This window comes from Ornithodoros turicata, chromosome 7 (genome assembly GCF_037126465.1).
Source record: "Ornithodoros turicata isolate Travis chromosome 7, ASM3712646v1, whole genome shotgun sequence".
NCBI lineage: Eukaryota > Metazoa > Arthropoda > Arachnida > Ixodida > Argasidae > Ornithodoros > Ornithodoros turicata.
Window position 1 is genome coordinate 27,379,154 of NC_088207.1, and position 17,224 is coordinate 27,396,377.

The following is a 17,224-nucleotide window of genomic DNA, read 5'->3' on the forward strand; positions in this document are numbered from 1 at the left end:
GAACTGAGTGCGGCTGAGCGATTGCACTTCTCAGAGACTACTGTCCAGCAGCTACTGTTGCATTACGCAACAGGTTCAGTGTCGGATTTGGGTAAATCTGCAATTTGCATCCTGAATCCGGCAATAAAATATTATGTTAGCTTCAATGCTCAATTGAAGGAACTACAGGTTTTCCTGCCCATTTCAGTCCAAGCGCCATCTGATTTAGTCCGTGTGCCATTTGAAATAGTCCAGGTGCTATTCAGTTAATACCGGGCACCATCACAATTAATCCATAGTGTTTCTAATCATTATAACCGCGTATTCACTCGAGGGACATCCCCGCATAATATATATAATAGCAATATATAATACGAAGGAAAAGTAAAATAAAAAAAAACTGCTGATGGGGCTGATCTTATGTTGAGCATTCGCACGACGCAGAGATATACACACCATATTCCTTCGCAGATGACAGGACCAATGCCCGTCTGCTATGCGCGTCATGCCTTTTCGTGCTGTTCTAATCGCGGGTAATATCCTGCAGATCGGTCACAAGATTGCATAGCAGACCAATGGTGTCGTCTGCTATGTGCATCATGCGTTTTCACTCTCTGTTAACCACAGGGAATAACCTACAGGTCAGTCACTAGATATTCCGTAGCAGACGACATGACCAGTGGTGTCATCTATTATACTTCCGCTCGAACTCCCGAAATCTCAGTGCCGTGCAAATGCTCAACATAAGACGCAGCAGAATTTCAGTCCCGTCAGCAGCTTTTTACTTTTCTTTCCACTACATGTCTGTAGAATGTTCTGTGATGATGTCCCTCGTGTGAATACACGGTTATAGTGCTTAAAAAGACCAATTGAGATGGCACCCCAATTAAATTGAATAGTACCTGGATTATTTCAGATGACACCCAGACAAAATTGAATGCCGCCTGGACTATTTCAGATGGCACCTGGACTAAAATGGGTGGGAAAACCTGTAAACTCTAATTAACTCTAACTAAAATTCGGTATTACTTGTACATCACAAAAGATAAATGCCGGTGACCACATAATTTCCAGACCAATAGGTTTTTTTAAATAGACTTTTGTGACACATTACATGAAACACCACGCGCATACATAAAACACTAAACTCAAAGAAAAGAAACCACAACATGCCCAAAATACACTTTTATTAATCACAATATATTATATCATCATATATTTAAGAAATATGAGTGAGACTTGTACCATTCTTATTGTTCAAATTACATGAACATTAAACTATATGTATATATATATATAATTTGCACTCCAAGAACATTGCACCATTAACGTTCCATACCTCATGGCTAGAATGTTTGGCAAACCCTCCACAGTTGTCGAAATGCTACATTCTACAAGCTCGAAACCCTTTCCACATCACTATTTACCACTTGATATTCCACAATCCATGTACAAGCACCTGAATCTCACAAACAGTATTTGGCAAAACATGGAAAGACCAGCATCCTGTCAAGAAACCTGTCTTTTGCAATCATTTTGCACATTGCTAAAGTTGTTCATTGAATCTCAAAGGCTGTACAATATTATGTACAATTTCATTCAATATAAATTTTGTATGAGCCAGCTTTTACTAAGTTGGTTAGTATACCTAACTGGCCATGTGCATGAAACCAGGAGTTTGTTTGTCTCATTTAGACTTTCAACTCAGTTTTCAGGATCAAAACTGTCCACCTGTATCTTTACAATATGAAGATTTGATGTATTTTGGAGCTGACCGATTTCGCGTTACATTAGCTGAACCAACCTTGAAAAACTGCAACAAAAATCCCTGGGCAGATTTCCAAATGAAATCTTCCAACATCACCTACTACACACAGAACACATCTAAAGAAGCGTGACATACATACTTATTAAGTGCACAGTTAAACGTCAGGAAGTCACCCTACAAAAGAAAAGGAACATGTGCAAACGCATGATTAGATAAATTCGCAACGACAGCTACTAGGCATGTATGTGCACGTACACATGTGACACAACATGCATTGCTTTCCAGATACTAGATGCAGTAGTATGCAAAACATCTCATTTAGACCAATCATCTTCCCTGCTAATGCACACCAATTTCACTCTTTCAGCCACATAATTTGCAAGATTAGTCAAGGCTGATTTGACACAGCAAGAAATCGTTTCATTGGCACAGTTAGTTGAAAGTTGGGTTAGGTTAACTTTGTGACCCTTAAACCTACAGCCATACTGTTGCTGTTTTTTCCCTCTAATTTACTTGTAGCCACAGAGCAAGCATTAGAAAACCATAAAGGCTGTAGATATAGGAGCTGGCCTGCTTGCAGAACGTGAACATTACAGCATGTATTCTACTACCAGCCTTTAGAATGCACAAAAGTGCCATTTAGATAATTTCTTGCGCGACATCAATATAACTGGAAGTGTGCTGAATCTCAAAGTGTCTATGTCTACAACAGTAGAATATCACTAGAAAGCATAATGCTATAAAAAACAGATAACCTGCTGCTGAATTGCTGCTGGTTAACTGCTGCACAGAACAGTGGGTAATTCGAGAACCCAGAGAGGTTCTGGCAACGAACAACAGACTGTGTAAACTATAAAAGGGTGTCCTTAACATTATGAGAGTATACAGAAAGGAACAGTACAGGACGAAAGGCATGCCTGCACATACTTGCACACCAATATTGAAATTTTTTCTTCACTAAAAAGCAAATTGCTCACATAAAAAGGCCCTGAATTACTGTAACACATAACCCTACACATGTGCAATTTTTGCATAACAGCATGTCCACCGCACTATATATGACGAAGTGAGGTGTTGCGAGAACCCCTTAACATCCAGCCGCAACTTGTTTTACAGTCATAAATAGAAATCTTACAGTGAAAGGTTAGAAGAATGTTTAGGGAAAAAGGCAATTGAGTAGGAACAAAGGATCTGAGCAGAGACACTGTTTGGTTCAAAGCCTGCACTGAGCACTCAAGTTCTTGGAAGTGACCGAAGCTATCCTATAGGAATTCATAGCAAACACTGCCACACCGACAACAAGAGTTTGTACCAGCTGTTATTTGTTCGTTGGCGGCTTTTCTAGTAATGGTTGGAAGCCTGTGTAGGTGTGGTCCAGCCAAGGCGCTGTCATGATTACTGTAAACGTATTTTTATTTGCAATGTATTAATTTTCACGAATTTTGTGACCTCTAAAAAATTGAGAAAAATTGTACTTGCAAAAACAGCTTGACGTTTATCCTGCGAAAGGAAACAGCCCTGAAATCATTAAATTAATTACTCGCGAATAGCTTCGCAGATGACTGAACGTGCGATTTGCAAAAATTAATACATACGTTTAAATTAATAAATTATTATATAGTATATAATATAATAAAAAAAATTAAAAATGAATACGAATAAAAATACGTTTACAGTATGTTACACATTTTCCATAGATCGTTCTCAAAAATGCGCTTTTATGTTTTGCACGAATATGGCTCCCAGTCCTCGTAATCCTAATTTCTGCTCCTCCTGGCATTTTTCTTTTTTGAGCGGTTCTATGCGCCTTTAACTTTTAATGGCAGCCTTTTCATTCACGAAGTGACCTAAAGGTTGGTGCCCTTCTAGTATTTTCTTACGGCCTTTGTGCAATTCGTTTAAAGCACCCCATAGCAATTCTGAAATAAGTAATGTTTCAGTTACATTGAATAGAACATAAAATCGAGCAATTTGAGCGCATAAAATGTGAGTTGAAGCTAGGGATTCATCAGCAAAACACTACATACAAAGCATTACCCAGCAGAACATGGTATCAATGCATACAGGAAATGTAAAAGACCAGCATTATCCTCTTCCATTTCATATTTCTAAGGATGCACATTGCACGTATTTCGCTATACAGTAAGTCTCTTGGTTGCGCTGCAATGCATACAGAAAGCTTAAATATTAGTAGCTCTTCAAAAGTTAGTTTACTTGAGTGCAAAGCTGCCCTTTTCGTGGCAGTTCTCGGAGTCAGTGTCCTGATACAGTGTCAGAGTATTGCACTTGCCCCAGCAGAGGCTAGTGTGACATGTACTCTGTCTTACTCAGTTGCACTATATTTTACCTGATACAGGAGACAGATTAATTACATGTTAGAATGCCACCCATTACAACATTCTCCCCATTTCTCCTCTATAAAATGTTGATGCATTCTCCCTCAAATCTCCGTTAACGCAAACAATCAATCAAGACACATATCTAAAGTGATCTCACAGGCTCATAATACTGATTGCTTGCACAGAGAAATGTACGTCAACTTGCTCCATAATGTGCAGGTACATATATATTAAGATACTCTGAGAAAACACAAAATATTTTTAAGAGTATGAATATCGCATATGCATTTTATGCTACACTGCCGAGGCATGCTACTACATGAACACGTGATGCTGGATTACTGCCAAGTATAGTGATTTCTGTTTCAAATAAATAAGTGCAATGTTCTCTATGTCCTAAATATACATATTATAGTAGCACCAGTAGCTGCTAACGACAATGTCTGTTAGAACAGACTTTCTTGTTTTGTGTGCTTGTTCACAAAAATAAAAAAATAAAAAGCACCCAAAAAGATGTGATCCACAAAGAGATGAAGGATGAAATATTCACCGACATGTATTCCATAATGCAATTATAACATTCTAGTGCACAAATGAAATGCAAACGCATGTCTGCCAAGAGTCTGACTGGTAAGTTTTTATGCTACTATTATTGTGGGCTTCTGCGGGATTCCCAATGGGAAGCACGCATTTCTGAAGCTGTTCCAATGTAGCCCACTGCTTTGATGCCCTGTGCTATTCATATCCACCACCGCCACATTGTTCTCGATTCCAAAAGAACAACGACGGGAAAGTTTCAGCCTAATTGTAATGGCAGACATACTCACATAAATTTGTAACCATAAGAAGCAAAGCAGAAAAGTTATGAACACTTCTGTATATGTTATACATGGCATTGCATCAACAAGTCAAAAACTTGTACAAATGATAAAAACGATAGTTTGGGAACAACACAGTGTTAATGGCAGCATATTTGGTCATACTTCATTCTAGCTCAGTGATCCTGCATATTTTGTAAACACATATATTGCTCTGTTATATACTAACAGCATGTACACATATTTCGTAGTGATATGTAAGGTGACTTGTGATATGAACAGTGGTCAAATGGACCGACCTGAAATGCATAAAAAAAAAAAAAAAAACCACCAGTGGTGGAGGTGATAGGAGTGGCATCACCTGATGGAGATCTCACAGGGTGCCTGATGTCTTACGAGGCAGAATTTTATGTCATTTGCATGTTCACTTACATGCATTTTGTTGTGGGAAGAAAAATGTGGTACTTTCCAATGTATGTGACGCAGTCAATATCCCTCTTATACAGAAACACATTCCATACTTAGAAATGGCTATTTCTATGGCATTTTTTTCAGGATTCCCATTTTCCAATTAGCCTAGCACTGTAAATAGAAGTTGTTTAACATATCTGGAGTCACTGCTTGGCCTGGAGCACGTTTGCAGTTGTTGTTGCACTTCCACTGGTTGTTTTAGATCAGCTTGCTTCACGACGAAGCGTTCTTTCTTTCTCTGCTGAGAAAACGTTTATTCAGTCAGAGCTTCAACAGAGCACTGCTGCCACTTCCGCATCTCTCGAGGATGAGCAACATTAAGCATTGGGCTGATTCACTCAGCCTGCCATGCTCTTGGCTAGATCATGGTTGCTTTTTGCTGCTGAATTCGCAGTCAGATCCTCAATACCATACATTGACCAGACAGGTGCGCTGGATGGAGTGCCCTCATTGTCATTGAAGTACACAATGTTTACATAACAGAGCAACACAAAGGTAAAGCTTTTACATTTCCAGCAGTCACTACAGACTGTACTTAAAGGCTGCACCCAGCAGCTATTTTCCTCACACAATACAGGCAGCAGATCTGTTCAGTGTCAAACTGCAAGAAACACCGAACTCAACTTCAAACTCTATTATAAGTAAGCTAAAAAATATACTCTCTGTGGTCAGACGCACGGTGACTCGAATTTCGTGTCCACACCACGGGGGAATCTTCAACTTGCACTTTGACCTCAGGCACAACCTCATACAGCGCCACACCGCTGCTGTCGTACATGCGGGCAACGGCGCCGTCCTGCGCCGCGCTCGCAGGATCGTGCACCACAGCTGACGCGCTGGCGCTCAGATTGCACTGACTAGCCTGTTCCTGACACACGTTCGTCAAATTGCTATCACTGCTCGGCCACCCTTTTGTCCTCAAACTCAAGCGACCCCGAGGTGGGGCCTCGGGGGGCACCGCGTCGTCACGGGACAGCTTCACCCTGTCGTACCCTGGCTCTTCTGAGCTGCTGTCTTCTATCGCATCCGCCTTGTCCAGGCTTGAGCTGCTGTCTCCTTTCCAGCTCACACTCTGCGAATCGCCGCTGCTCGGCGCGTCCTTCATCAGCCGGTATCCCAACTCACGAGGCTTGACCTTGCTTCCCGGCAGACACTCGTACGTTTCGTCGCTCGAACCGCCATTTTGTTTCGTTGCTTTTGTACTCGAAGATGCCTCTCCTTGTTTCCGTGTCCTCGCGCGGTGCCGCTCTCCGGAGCCGACCCTCTTGTGTAAATTGCTTTCTTTTATCCTCTCGTAACCCGGATCACTATCTGCGTGCAGGAACACGTCATCCTCTATCTTCCGTATCTTTTCGTAACCTGGATCGCTGACTTCGTCGTAATTCTGATCGTCCCTACGTTTTATTCTCTCGTACCCGGGATCGCTGGTCTCGTCGTATGAAGCGTCCTTCGTGCCCTTAATTCTCTCGTAACCGTGCTCTACGGCGTAATCGACCTCGCGGTCGCTGACCGTCATGTAAGCCCCTTCTTTGGCGTCGGCGGAACACGAAGCGTCGTTGCTCTTCCTTATCTTTTCGTAATCTGGCTCGTCGTACATGACCGAAGCGTCCCTCCTGATCGTTTCGTACCCGGCCTCCGAATTTCCGACGCGCTCGTAATCGGAGTCGGAGATGTCGGTGCGGCCGCCGCTGACGCGTTCGTAGCAGGGATCCGTGTCGCTGGAGTCTTGATGGTAAACTCTTTCGTACGCGGGATCAGCATATTCCACCGGCGGAGGCGGCAGGGGCTCAACCAATGGCACTACGTCGTGCGCGGGCAACAAAGCTCTGCCGTCGTGAGGTAACGCCGCGTCAACACCGACCGGAAGAGAACGTGGACGATGACTCAGTGAAGCTTCGTCGGTTGTGGCAGTGGGTTTACTCTTGTGAGCGTCCTCTTGGTTCCTGGTGGTTCTTGTTTTGTGAACTTTGGCGTAGAGGTCGTTGAGCGGAACTCCTTCCGCGGACAAGCCCTCCGACACGTGTATGGTCTGTCGCTGCTTACTGCTTTTATCGACGGTTGTGTACAGGGCGTTTGCCTCCCCGTCCGGGCTTGTGCCACCAGTGAAGGAGCTTGTAGAGGCTACAAGAAGTATCGTTATTATTTTGCTTTGCATGCACCTATTACCAGCAACACTTGGGAGTTGTACTGGAGACGCAAGACAGGAAAGTGCAGAAAATCTACCGTTAAAATTGGGTTACTGTAATCTAAAAAAATTTTGGTATAGTTAGCTTGTAACATGGCAGTCATAGAAAAAGCTGGACAGTGGCCGTAATTGAACCCCACACCTCTTTATTGCCAGACAGGTGTGCTAGCCATTACACTACACTGGCATGGCTTACCGGCTACAAGTCGGCTTGTCATCGATTTGCCAAGGGAAAGTCGTTCAGCAAACAGCTTTTTCAACGAGTGCCATATTTCAATCTTTCAAGTTCTTAGGTACCTTGAGGCTCGCATTGTGTTCATCTGCATGTCTGTTCCACATAGTTCCAACTGAATTTTAGAACAAAAATTCGAGGTTCCTTCAAGGACCTCTTAAGGCTCGACTATCATTTTGCATGGGACGTAAAACACAGCCTATGACCAGGGCTTCAATGTTTCACAAAGGTATTTATAAGGTATGGGGACCACACGATAGGATGTATAGGAACTGCACGACAGTGGTCCGTTCACAAATATGACTCGTGACTCCTGAATGCTATAGATCGCACCAGGTTCAACCCGAGGTGACTGGCAATGCATTCCAGGGAGGGGGGGGGGGACGTTCGGGGATAGGAAGGGTTAAACCCGAAAACTTCTGGCCCTACTTATGCTCTGTTCACAAATAAATTATTCCTTGAATTTCTCGAGAAATGCTCGACATAAACTGGCAAGCACTTTTTACCATCCCTTCCTCCCAGCACGAACTAGGGGCAATTAGCCACCTTACCTCTTGTGCGACGGGGAAATAACTTCTCAATGGGCAGCTATCTTACCTTGCCGGGAGTGAGCCTGAGCAACAGATTTAAGGCTCTCCACCGTTGGCGGTGCTGGTGGCTGGTCAGGCCCCCTTGGCTCTATCCTGGCATATGTAACCGAGGAGCCTGCTGAATTGTGCCCAGATTCAATTTCTGCGTACATCTGCTCCTCCTCTGGGACTTCTGTGTAAAAGGCTTCTTGTGTGGCTGAGTTCTACAAGCAAGACAAGGGGAGCAACGGATCAGAAACCTCACTAGCGCCGATTAACATTTTTTTTAGTACAGCTTGTTACGGTACTGCAAAAGCAAAGTGTTGTCAATCTAATAAATCTTTTATTAGGTAGTAGCATTTATCTATTTAGTTGTGCTGGAGACAAGGAAAGGTATCCTAGTCCAGAGCATGTACGCAAGTGAACCGTCCTGATAATACTATTGTGAACTGAGAACCAAGAAAGTCAATACGGTCACAACGTCAAATATATTTTCCGCGCTGGTCTTGAAGGTGTCAGCCGTAACATTCAGCAAGGAAGCAGTGTCACGGGTGCAAGCGATGATCAAGCAGTTGCAACAGCGTACGACCTGTCCTGCCATCAGTTAAACTTTCATCATGATAGATCATGATGATGTGCTGGTCCTAGCAAACTGCTTTGTGTCCTTCAGCAGAACATTTTCCTCAGATCACTATGGTTGCATTCAGTTATGCAACAAAAATATCTGTACATCATGTTATTATTTTGGCACATCACTCAAAACTGAAGGACTTGAACCATGCTTTTGTGGCATGCTGCTTTCCTGACATAGACATCTAAAGACTGTCTTTCAGAGCACAGCATAGAAGCAAGCTCCTGGTGAAACATATCACCTGGAAAGTGCACATCGTAGAATCGTTATCAACCGATAAATATGTATGGCCCGGTGGGGACTCTGAGAGTGAGTAAGGAAATACTCTGAAAAAGGTAAATCCTTACCTTAAAAATAAAGTTGTTGTTCGTTCTGGTAAAAGGTGCAAGAATATACCTATGTATATGGCATGCAATGCAGAGAGAGAAGTTTACCTGCACCCTCCTTTGTCGCATAGTTTCTTCTCGAACTTTTGCTAGGGGCTCCCTTACGGATATGACTGTGTAGGACAAGTCAGATGTTCCTGAAATTCAGGTATTATCATGCAGTGTAAAGAAAAGTAACAGGCATATAGCATCATGATTAGAGCCGGGATTTTCAGGACATGTCCCGATTTTGAAAAGTGTCCCAATAATAGTGTCAGCTACGAGAATACATATACCAAGTGGTTTGCATCTGGTCTTCATCAACTTCATTGTCCCGAATGGTCCAGAATTTGCGCTGAGTGTCCCGGACGTCCAGACTTTCTCTAAAATGTCCCGTTATTTAGTGGACACGCCTGTAGGCAATTTGGTTTTTGTATGAATACGGATATTGTACAAAGTTCATGAATCACCTCAGCAAGAGGGGGGATAATCGAAACAAGATTCAATAGCATGTGGGTTCACGACTTCACAAGAGAAAGAAACAAGAAGCAAGCGAGTCAGGGAAAGTCAGGTAATGGAGAAAAGGCATAGCCTGAGCGAAAAGACGCTTGAAATGTTCCCGAACATATCCTTCGACGTACGAGAATAGACTGTCGGTTTCGGTGATGCAAAACAAGTTAAAATAATCTGAAGGCAATAAAAGCCGTTTGGACATATTTAGATATGGGTATGTTGTCCCGGAAGATGTCCCGATTTCAGCGTTGCAAGTCCTGCTTTTGTTCCGGTTTTAGTAATTTGTTTTGGTCCAGCTAATCCCAGCTCTAATCCTGACGTTATAGGAGCACTTCAACTGCGAGATGTTCAGATCGGTAACCAACCATTTGTAGATGCCGCACTTGCAAGGGGTTCTGTTAGAGTGGCAGCCGCAAAGGGTACTTCGGGAGCCGGAGCTATCGCAGGAAGCATAGAGGCAGCGGAACTTGCTTCTCCATTGTTGATGGCAGAAAGGGGCCCTGAAGGTGATAGTAATAGCAGCTCAGTTACAGCACCAAGCTTATGTGAGTAGGCCAGCTGCCTACGCAGCTCCCAAGTTTCCCTCTCTCCCCTATTGCTCAGGGAGCGACCACATTGGTCCCAATTGGGGTATGTACAAATAAATAAATAAATAAATAAATATTGCTGCCTTGTGAGTGAGCAGACACTTCATCATCCAGTTTCCCCAGAACCACCTTGCAGTCTCCGTTGCACAGAGACAAACTGTCGTAGTGTATATAGTGCTTTAGCTTTTACATGCAAGAAACTGGTGTACAAAAACAAATCTATTTGAAATGCATCTTGAGTAATGGGAAAATTGCCATATATGAAATGGAAAACAGGTCAACCACAGCTTACATGGTACTACTTATAGTAAAAAGGAAAAAGGGCCTTGTCTTGACTTGTCAGACATGACATGTAGAATCGGGGGCCTTATTGTGTGTTAACGCGATCACATATATGCAAGGTAACAATCGCAAAATCTATATTAAAAGAATGCTTCCAGCATGACTTAGAGCTGGTGATATTGATGAGAGAGGCATCAGAAACACTACTTACGAAAGGCTCCGTCTGACGTGCATGGTTCCGAAGATGTCTCAAACCTCTTTTCAGGAACTGGTGGAGCAGGATCATCAGCAGCACACAACTGACGTGCAGTGGCAACAGAATAGAGTGGATCTGATTCTGAGCTCTCACTTCTGGTGTCACCTCTCTCTTGTGCATCTTCTGCTGTGCCTGATGTATTAAGGGACAAACAATGTGCAGAGAAACTTAACGATGGTCAAACAAACACAGGTCCACCTCGGTGCTGATGTCCTTTATTTTACATATCTGAAATATGTGCTGCATGTTAATGCCATGCAGATATAGACTTTGTATAGGCATGGCACCTCTATAGTGTCACTGCTCAAACAAATCCTACCCTGCTATCGCTGCAATGGACGTGGTGCACTATGTTTATTGCCAATACAAGAAGCAGAAAGACCCTGCGTCTCTAAACAGTGGCCAGTTTTTCATGCCGCTTTCTCTGGAGAGTTTTGCGATTTTCGTTGTGACAGTAACAATACACTGCGCAGCAAAAGTATTGTGTGTGGTGACTCCTTATCGTGGAGAAAAAGTAGAGGAATCCTATGGTACCATAATTTCACGCGTATTAGCCGTGGCTTATTATGGCGCTATGCGACTTATCCGCCGGTGCGGCGTATCTGATGACTATTTTTCCCTGGTATTTTCCCCATACCCCGGTTTTAACGAAAGGGCAGACAACGTCTCTTGAACAGCGCCGTCATGCCAACGCATGAACAATGTGTAACAGGAGCGCGTCCAACTTCGAGTAGGCTGACTTTCCTGGTGACAGTTATTCATGTCTTCTGGGAGGCTACTGACCCTAAGGTTATCAATCGGTCATCCAGGCCCGTGCTATGGTACAGCTCGCGTCAGAGTTCACTTGAACACCATTCCGACCTAACCCTGGTGGTGCTTAGTAGAAATAATGGCAGATGGCGTTTTGATAATCTATATACACCCTCGTTACGAAGGCACTGTTTTCTTTTTGGCACTGCCAGGGTGGCTCTCCTTCCGCTTCAAAGCCTGGAGCAATGTTCAAGTTAACTTTGACGCGAGCCGTACAAGCAGGCACAACACTGATAACTCCGCTATGTTTCTTCTCAAAATTCACTTTTCTCGACGAGTTTGAACCGATATTTTGTGCTGCTGCGGAGCTGAACTGAACCAATATGCTTGTACCTGAACCCAAACTGAACCCGAAAGAATAGCGGTTCCGATCCCTGATCTTAACATCTTTGAAATGACAAGCACAAAGCTCTTCTCTTATTCAAAAGAATTACTGAGAACCAAGGATCCATCTAAAGGGAAGAAAAACACCACCACTGAAATCAAGACAACGCAGACACATGTCACACTTTTCATTGACACTGTTACTCTGTCAAGTTGCCAAGTTCCAATGAGCTTGTCTTGCTCAATGGCATTCCCAGATAGCTTCATAACACAAAAATACTCTTTTTACTCACTGGCAGATGGTGTTGTGACTTGAGCTGGAGGAGGAGGAGCAGGTGCCTTGTTCCTTCGGTGGGGACGAACCAGGGTAGAGGAGCGACTGTCTGGGGTTGTAGTTGCCAAGGGAGTTGAGCCATTATTGTTAGCGATTACCAAGGAGGCCGGAAGTGATTGTGGACGACCTGGAGGTGTTGGCAGTGCTCGTTCAGTAACTGCCCTGCTGAAAAAAAAAAGAAAAGAAAACGTACATGACCTTATTGTTGTTGGAATTATTTTTCCAGTTCCATTCCAGATATGAATTTTTGAACAACAGTGAACACTATCCAGCATCTTAGTGGCCTCACTGCGACTACCTCAGTTTGATGTATCTGCAGACATAGTTAGCAGACCCCCATTGAATATGTCTGTTGTGCAAGAAGTAAAATAACAGTGTGAGATTAGACAGTTCAATCTTCCAGTTTGTGTTTTCAATAAGGGTTTGTAGGATGAGCATGCATGTGTGTACATAATTTCTGCGATGCACAATTGCAGAAAGTAATAATGGCCAATTGTTTCGTGCATCCTAAGAAATTTTGTATTTACAATATGTACACACAATAAAATGATGGTGGTGGCTGTGATCTAATAAATTTACTCTGTACCTCTTCAAAGTGAAACAACAACTGCAGATAGCAGGGAAAAAGCAGAAGAAAGAATTCAAACTTGATCTTTAGCACCACATCGAAAGCTCGTTTTCGTAAAGTCAGAAGTGGCGAGATAATGCACTTGTATGTACTGTAGTGACCTGTAAGGTACTACTGTAGCAACAGTACCGATAATTTATGATACCACCACATAAGGCATTACACAGTTGACGTGTTGTAGAACATATTACACGTGCATACCTTGTATGGGCAGCACCTTTGTCGGACGGTGATGCAGGACGCACGTCTCCATTTTGTTGCCCTTCGGGAAGCTGAAATGCACATGGGGTAGTCTCAATGGTATTTACAAGGAACACCAAGACATGCTTCAAGTCAGGGACTTGCCTAGTAGCTTCATCTTAGGGAGGCATTGGAACTCCACAGGAGTTGTGTGACATTAACATGAATGAAACAGCACTAAAAAAACGCAAGGACAACGAGGTGGACAGTAGACAGTGCTCATGAGCTCCAATCCCTGACCGTAAGTTTAACACATAAATATGTTTCACAAACAATGAACAGCCAGAGAAAACAAGGACTGTCAACTATGCATTTGAAAGCTCTTTGCAAACAATCGCAACATTTCTTCTGTCTGGAGTTAGTTGTGACGCCAAAAAGGTTACAAAAAGAAAAAAAGAAGGAGTTACAAATGACCTTGAAAACATTTAAGTTTCGTTGCTCACCTGAGGTTTCACAGCGGGAAGCTCCCTGTTTACTTGAAGATGGTTGTCGATGGGGCAGCTGCCAGACCTGGATGATTTAATACATTTTGACATTTTGTCTGTGTGATATGTACAGTTAAACTGCAACCGAATACAACCAGTTTCAAGGAAAGGCAAGCTTGACAGGACAGTCATGCTGTCAAATGCAGGTTTTTAAAAGCAAGTAAGGACTTCAAAGACGCAGGCAAATTAATTCGACACACTTACAAAACCACGTACAATATGTGCTATGGAAGAAACACAAAATAATTTTTGAAACTGTGACTGAAGTAAAACAACAGCAAGTATTTCTTGCGCACAAAGGCAAACGATGAAGAAACAAACACAATTATCAAAGGTAATGGCTAGAGGTTTACGGTTTAACTTACGACACGGCCTTAAAGCCGCTTTCCCTTGCAAAAAAAAAGGTGTTGCGTATTATCTTGCGTGTTCCGCATAGGACGACAGTCTCGTACGCTTTTAATTCACTTGCAATAATGGATGTCTTTTCCCTTAGAAAATATAAGATATGCTGCCTTGTACACAAACTTCTGCACGAAAGTGATGTCACCTACATCGCTTCTTTTTATTGCTACTTTTCTTGCTATGATTTGAGACGCGATCTTTGGACCGTGAAATTACCAAAACCACGAACAAATTATGGGAAATTTACGCTAGAGTTCTACGGTGGGAAGGCTTGGAATTCCTTGCCTGTTACCTTTAGGGAAAATGCTAATTTTCCCTAAATGAGAAGTAGCCTTATACCCCTGATACACGGGCACATTCAGGACCTCTTATGTCAAGGCCTTTTGGAAGTTCCACAATTGAAATAGGAAACATTCACGCAGCACTGTTTCACGCTCTCTGCGGCATCGAACTTGTTGCCCTATCTAATGAAACAGTTGAGATAAAAGGCCCTAAATGTGCCCGTGTGACCAGGGTATTAGAGTATATATGTTGCAAAACCTATCAGACACAGAACATTTTTAAATGTTTGAATTTTTGCTTACTGTAACCGCGCTGTTGTTCTGAGCAAAGTTAGTTGGTACTACAGTCTGTACGCTTCCTAATTTGTGAGTATTGTTAGTTTTGTTCTTGATGTTAGTTAGCATCTAAGTTACCGATTTGTTTGACATCAGGTCACTATACGCTTAAATGTAGTGTGTATTCTGAAATTTAATTCTATCGCACAAGGCTGTACTGTGTATTATCTCACTTTTGTGTGTTGTGTTACATGGATTGCATTTACAGGCTTTGACCTCGCAATCCAGTTGCCACTTTGTGTATACATTGTGCATAAATAAAATCTGAATGTGAATGACACAGATTGTTGCCGCCAGAGAGATCAACCAAATCTCACATATCATTCAGTGTGTGCTTTGCTTCCCCCAAGTACATTTATTTGTGTCAAGTATCAACGGGATATCCCTCTAAAACAGTGGTTCTCAACTTAGGCTGTTCGAGGGAACCAGTGATCGTGCCAGCACATCCTCAAGAAAACTACTTCACTGCGGCAACTGTGTGAAAGTGGGTGAGGCGAACTACATGTTGTATAAGTAGCGAATTTTTATTCTGTTTAACTGACTATTTAACTGTTTAATAATAATTTCTTTAATTTTTATGGTTTCGTCGCAAGATGTCGATTGAGATTTGCCGGATTCATTCAACTGTTTCACAATTGAATCATATAACTCAGGAAAAACAGTTCTTGCTCTTGACTGAACTCAGATGCTCGCAGAACCCCGCCTGAGAAACACTGCTCTAGAATGACATTGCTCTTCAAAACCCCGATCACACTGAGTGCTGTTTCCTACTTTTGCAATGCGCATGCCCCTAGGGAGCTCAAGACCTTTACTGTTGATACTCAACTGTCAATGGATGGCCAGCTATATTGAATACATAAATAAAAATTAGTACCCAAATTTTAGCGCCATACATTTGCCTCTGGAAAGCTCACACCACAGAATGTTCCTGTGACATAACCTGTTTCCTATTCAACCGCGTGATACCAAGTACCAAGGTCTCCGCAGCAACAGCTAAATAGCCAGGAGATAAGCTTCGCTGCTGCACGGTTTGTTATGACTGTAGACAGAATAACATCCTGCCTTTGACTCATACAGCCAACTGCACGTTGACAAGAACAAAAAGGAAAAGAAGAAGTGATATGTAATTGTAGGGTATTCATGACTGGAATTCTGCTGGTATGAATCGAAGTTGCAGGGTATGTACATATCCTTTAAACTAAAAGACGAAAAAAAAAGAAACACAGAAAAAAAAACACAGACACTTTGGGGTACTCTACAGAAAAATGAACCTCAATCTCTGACTGATGCCAGAAGATGAGATAATTAAGTGATGACAAGAACCCGACATACATCAAATACCACTCACACTGACACTCCAACCATCGCTCCTACCTCACATGCAAAACGAACGGTGCACACACTTATTGTCTGTCCGTCAAAAATTATGAAGAGAAAAGCTGACAAGTGACTCACTTTCCAAGGCGTTGTTTACAGAGACATAATGCCACGGTGAGGACCAGAATCACCAATGTCAGCAGACCGACGACTACAAATGTCAATGAACCAGGATCGACAATCAGCATTCTCACGTCGCCCTGCGTACTAAACAGAAGTGGCACTAAACTAGCATGTCGCAAAAACAGCAGATGCATGGAACAGGTTGCTCTCACTGTCAAATATCAAACACTGAGTCCTTCAATGCATTTGACCTCGGCCAGATCACACCGGTGCGTACTATGAAATACCTAAGCACATCACAAGAATATCACATATTATATGCAGATCTCCAACTTACACATCTTCAATATGAGTACATTCCTGTTGACTGGATCACACAAGCACAACAGAACTCTCACTGAATCTGCAACGAACCCAAAGTGTGTCATCGGTGAAAGGTGAAAACATTACTTCACACAATTCCCTAGAGGAGCAACGCCGACGCTTCCTGAAGCGTTGGTGGTGCGTTGGAATGAGGGCGTCGGCGCGTCGGTCGGGCGTACTACACAAGGTCCCACCATCGTAGGAATGCCACTCTTGTGATGCTTGCCTTGGTGCATGTGGTTCGTATTGTCCATAATTTCACGTCACTGCTGTAGTTCAGTCACAAGCGACATGCCGATGAGATATGCACATGCCTCCTACTTCTTGAAGTATCGTGGTATATCATGTGCCGCCCATACACATCTCCAAAGGTAGAACGCGTGCATGTTATAAACTTCCACTATTACCACTGTCTGGTTTCTGCTGTATGATATCTAATAATTAGCTATTGTAGATAATTTATAAGAAATTATGCCCTCAACAAAGATGGCGCACACCACCGTCACATTGTTATAGGATAGGAGGACGTCACGACGTCTCATAGGATTAGATTAGTCGCCGAAACTTGCTAGACCGTGCGAAGCTA

The 17,224-nt window shown here is 42.8% G+C and overlaps 1 protein-coding gene across 2 annotated transcripts; it reads right to left on the reverse strand.

The window, feature by feature from the left end:
* Positions 1-1,149: 1,149 nt before the first annotated feature.
* LOC135400734 (microtubule-associated protein futsch-like) lies at positions 1,150-17,003 on the reverse strand. Of its 2 annotated transcripts, none has more exons than XM_064632611.1 (10): positions 16,613-17,003; positions 16,291-16,419; positions 13,775-13,841; positions 13,293-13,363; positions 12,423-12,625; positions 10,951-11,127; positions 10,236-10,370; positions 9,427-9,515; positions 8,390-8,585; positions 1,150-7,496 (listed from the first exon to the last, which is right to left on the reverse strand). In XM_064632611.1, exons 2-10 carry the CDS (start codon positions 16,398-16,400, stop codon positions 6,022-6,024), a joined length of 2,523 nt encoding a protein of 840 aa, XP_064488681.1. In that variant the 5' UTR covers positions 16,401-16,419; positions 16,613-17,003; the 3' UTR covers positions 1,150-6,021. The 2 variants fall into 2 exon arrangements, with proteins under 2 accessions (XP_064488681.1, XP_064488680.1); XM_064632610.1 differs by having other exon boundaries at positions 12,423-12,628.
* Between the last annotated feature and the right edge of the window lie 221 nt (positions 17,004-17,224).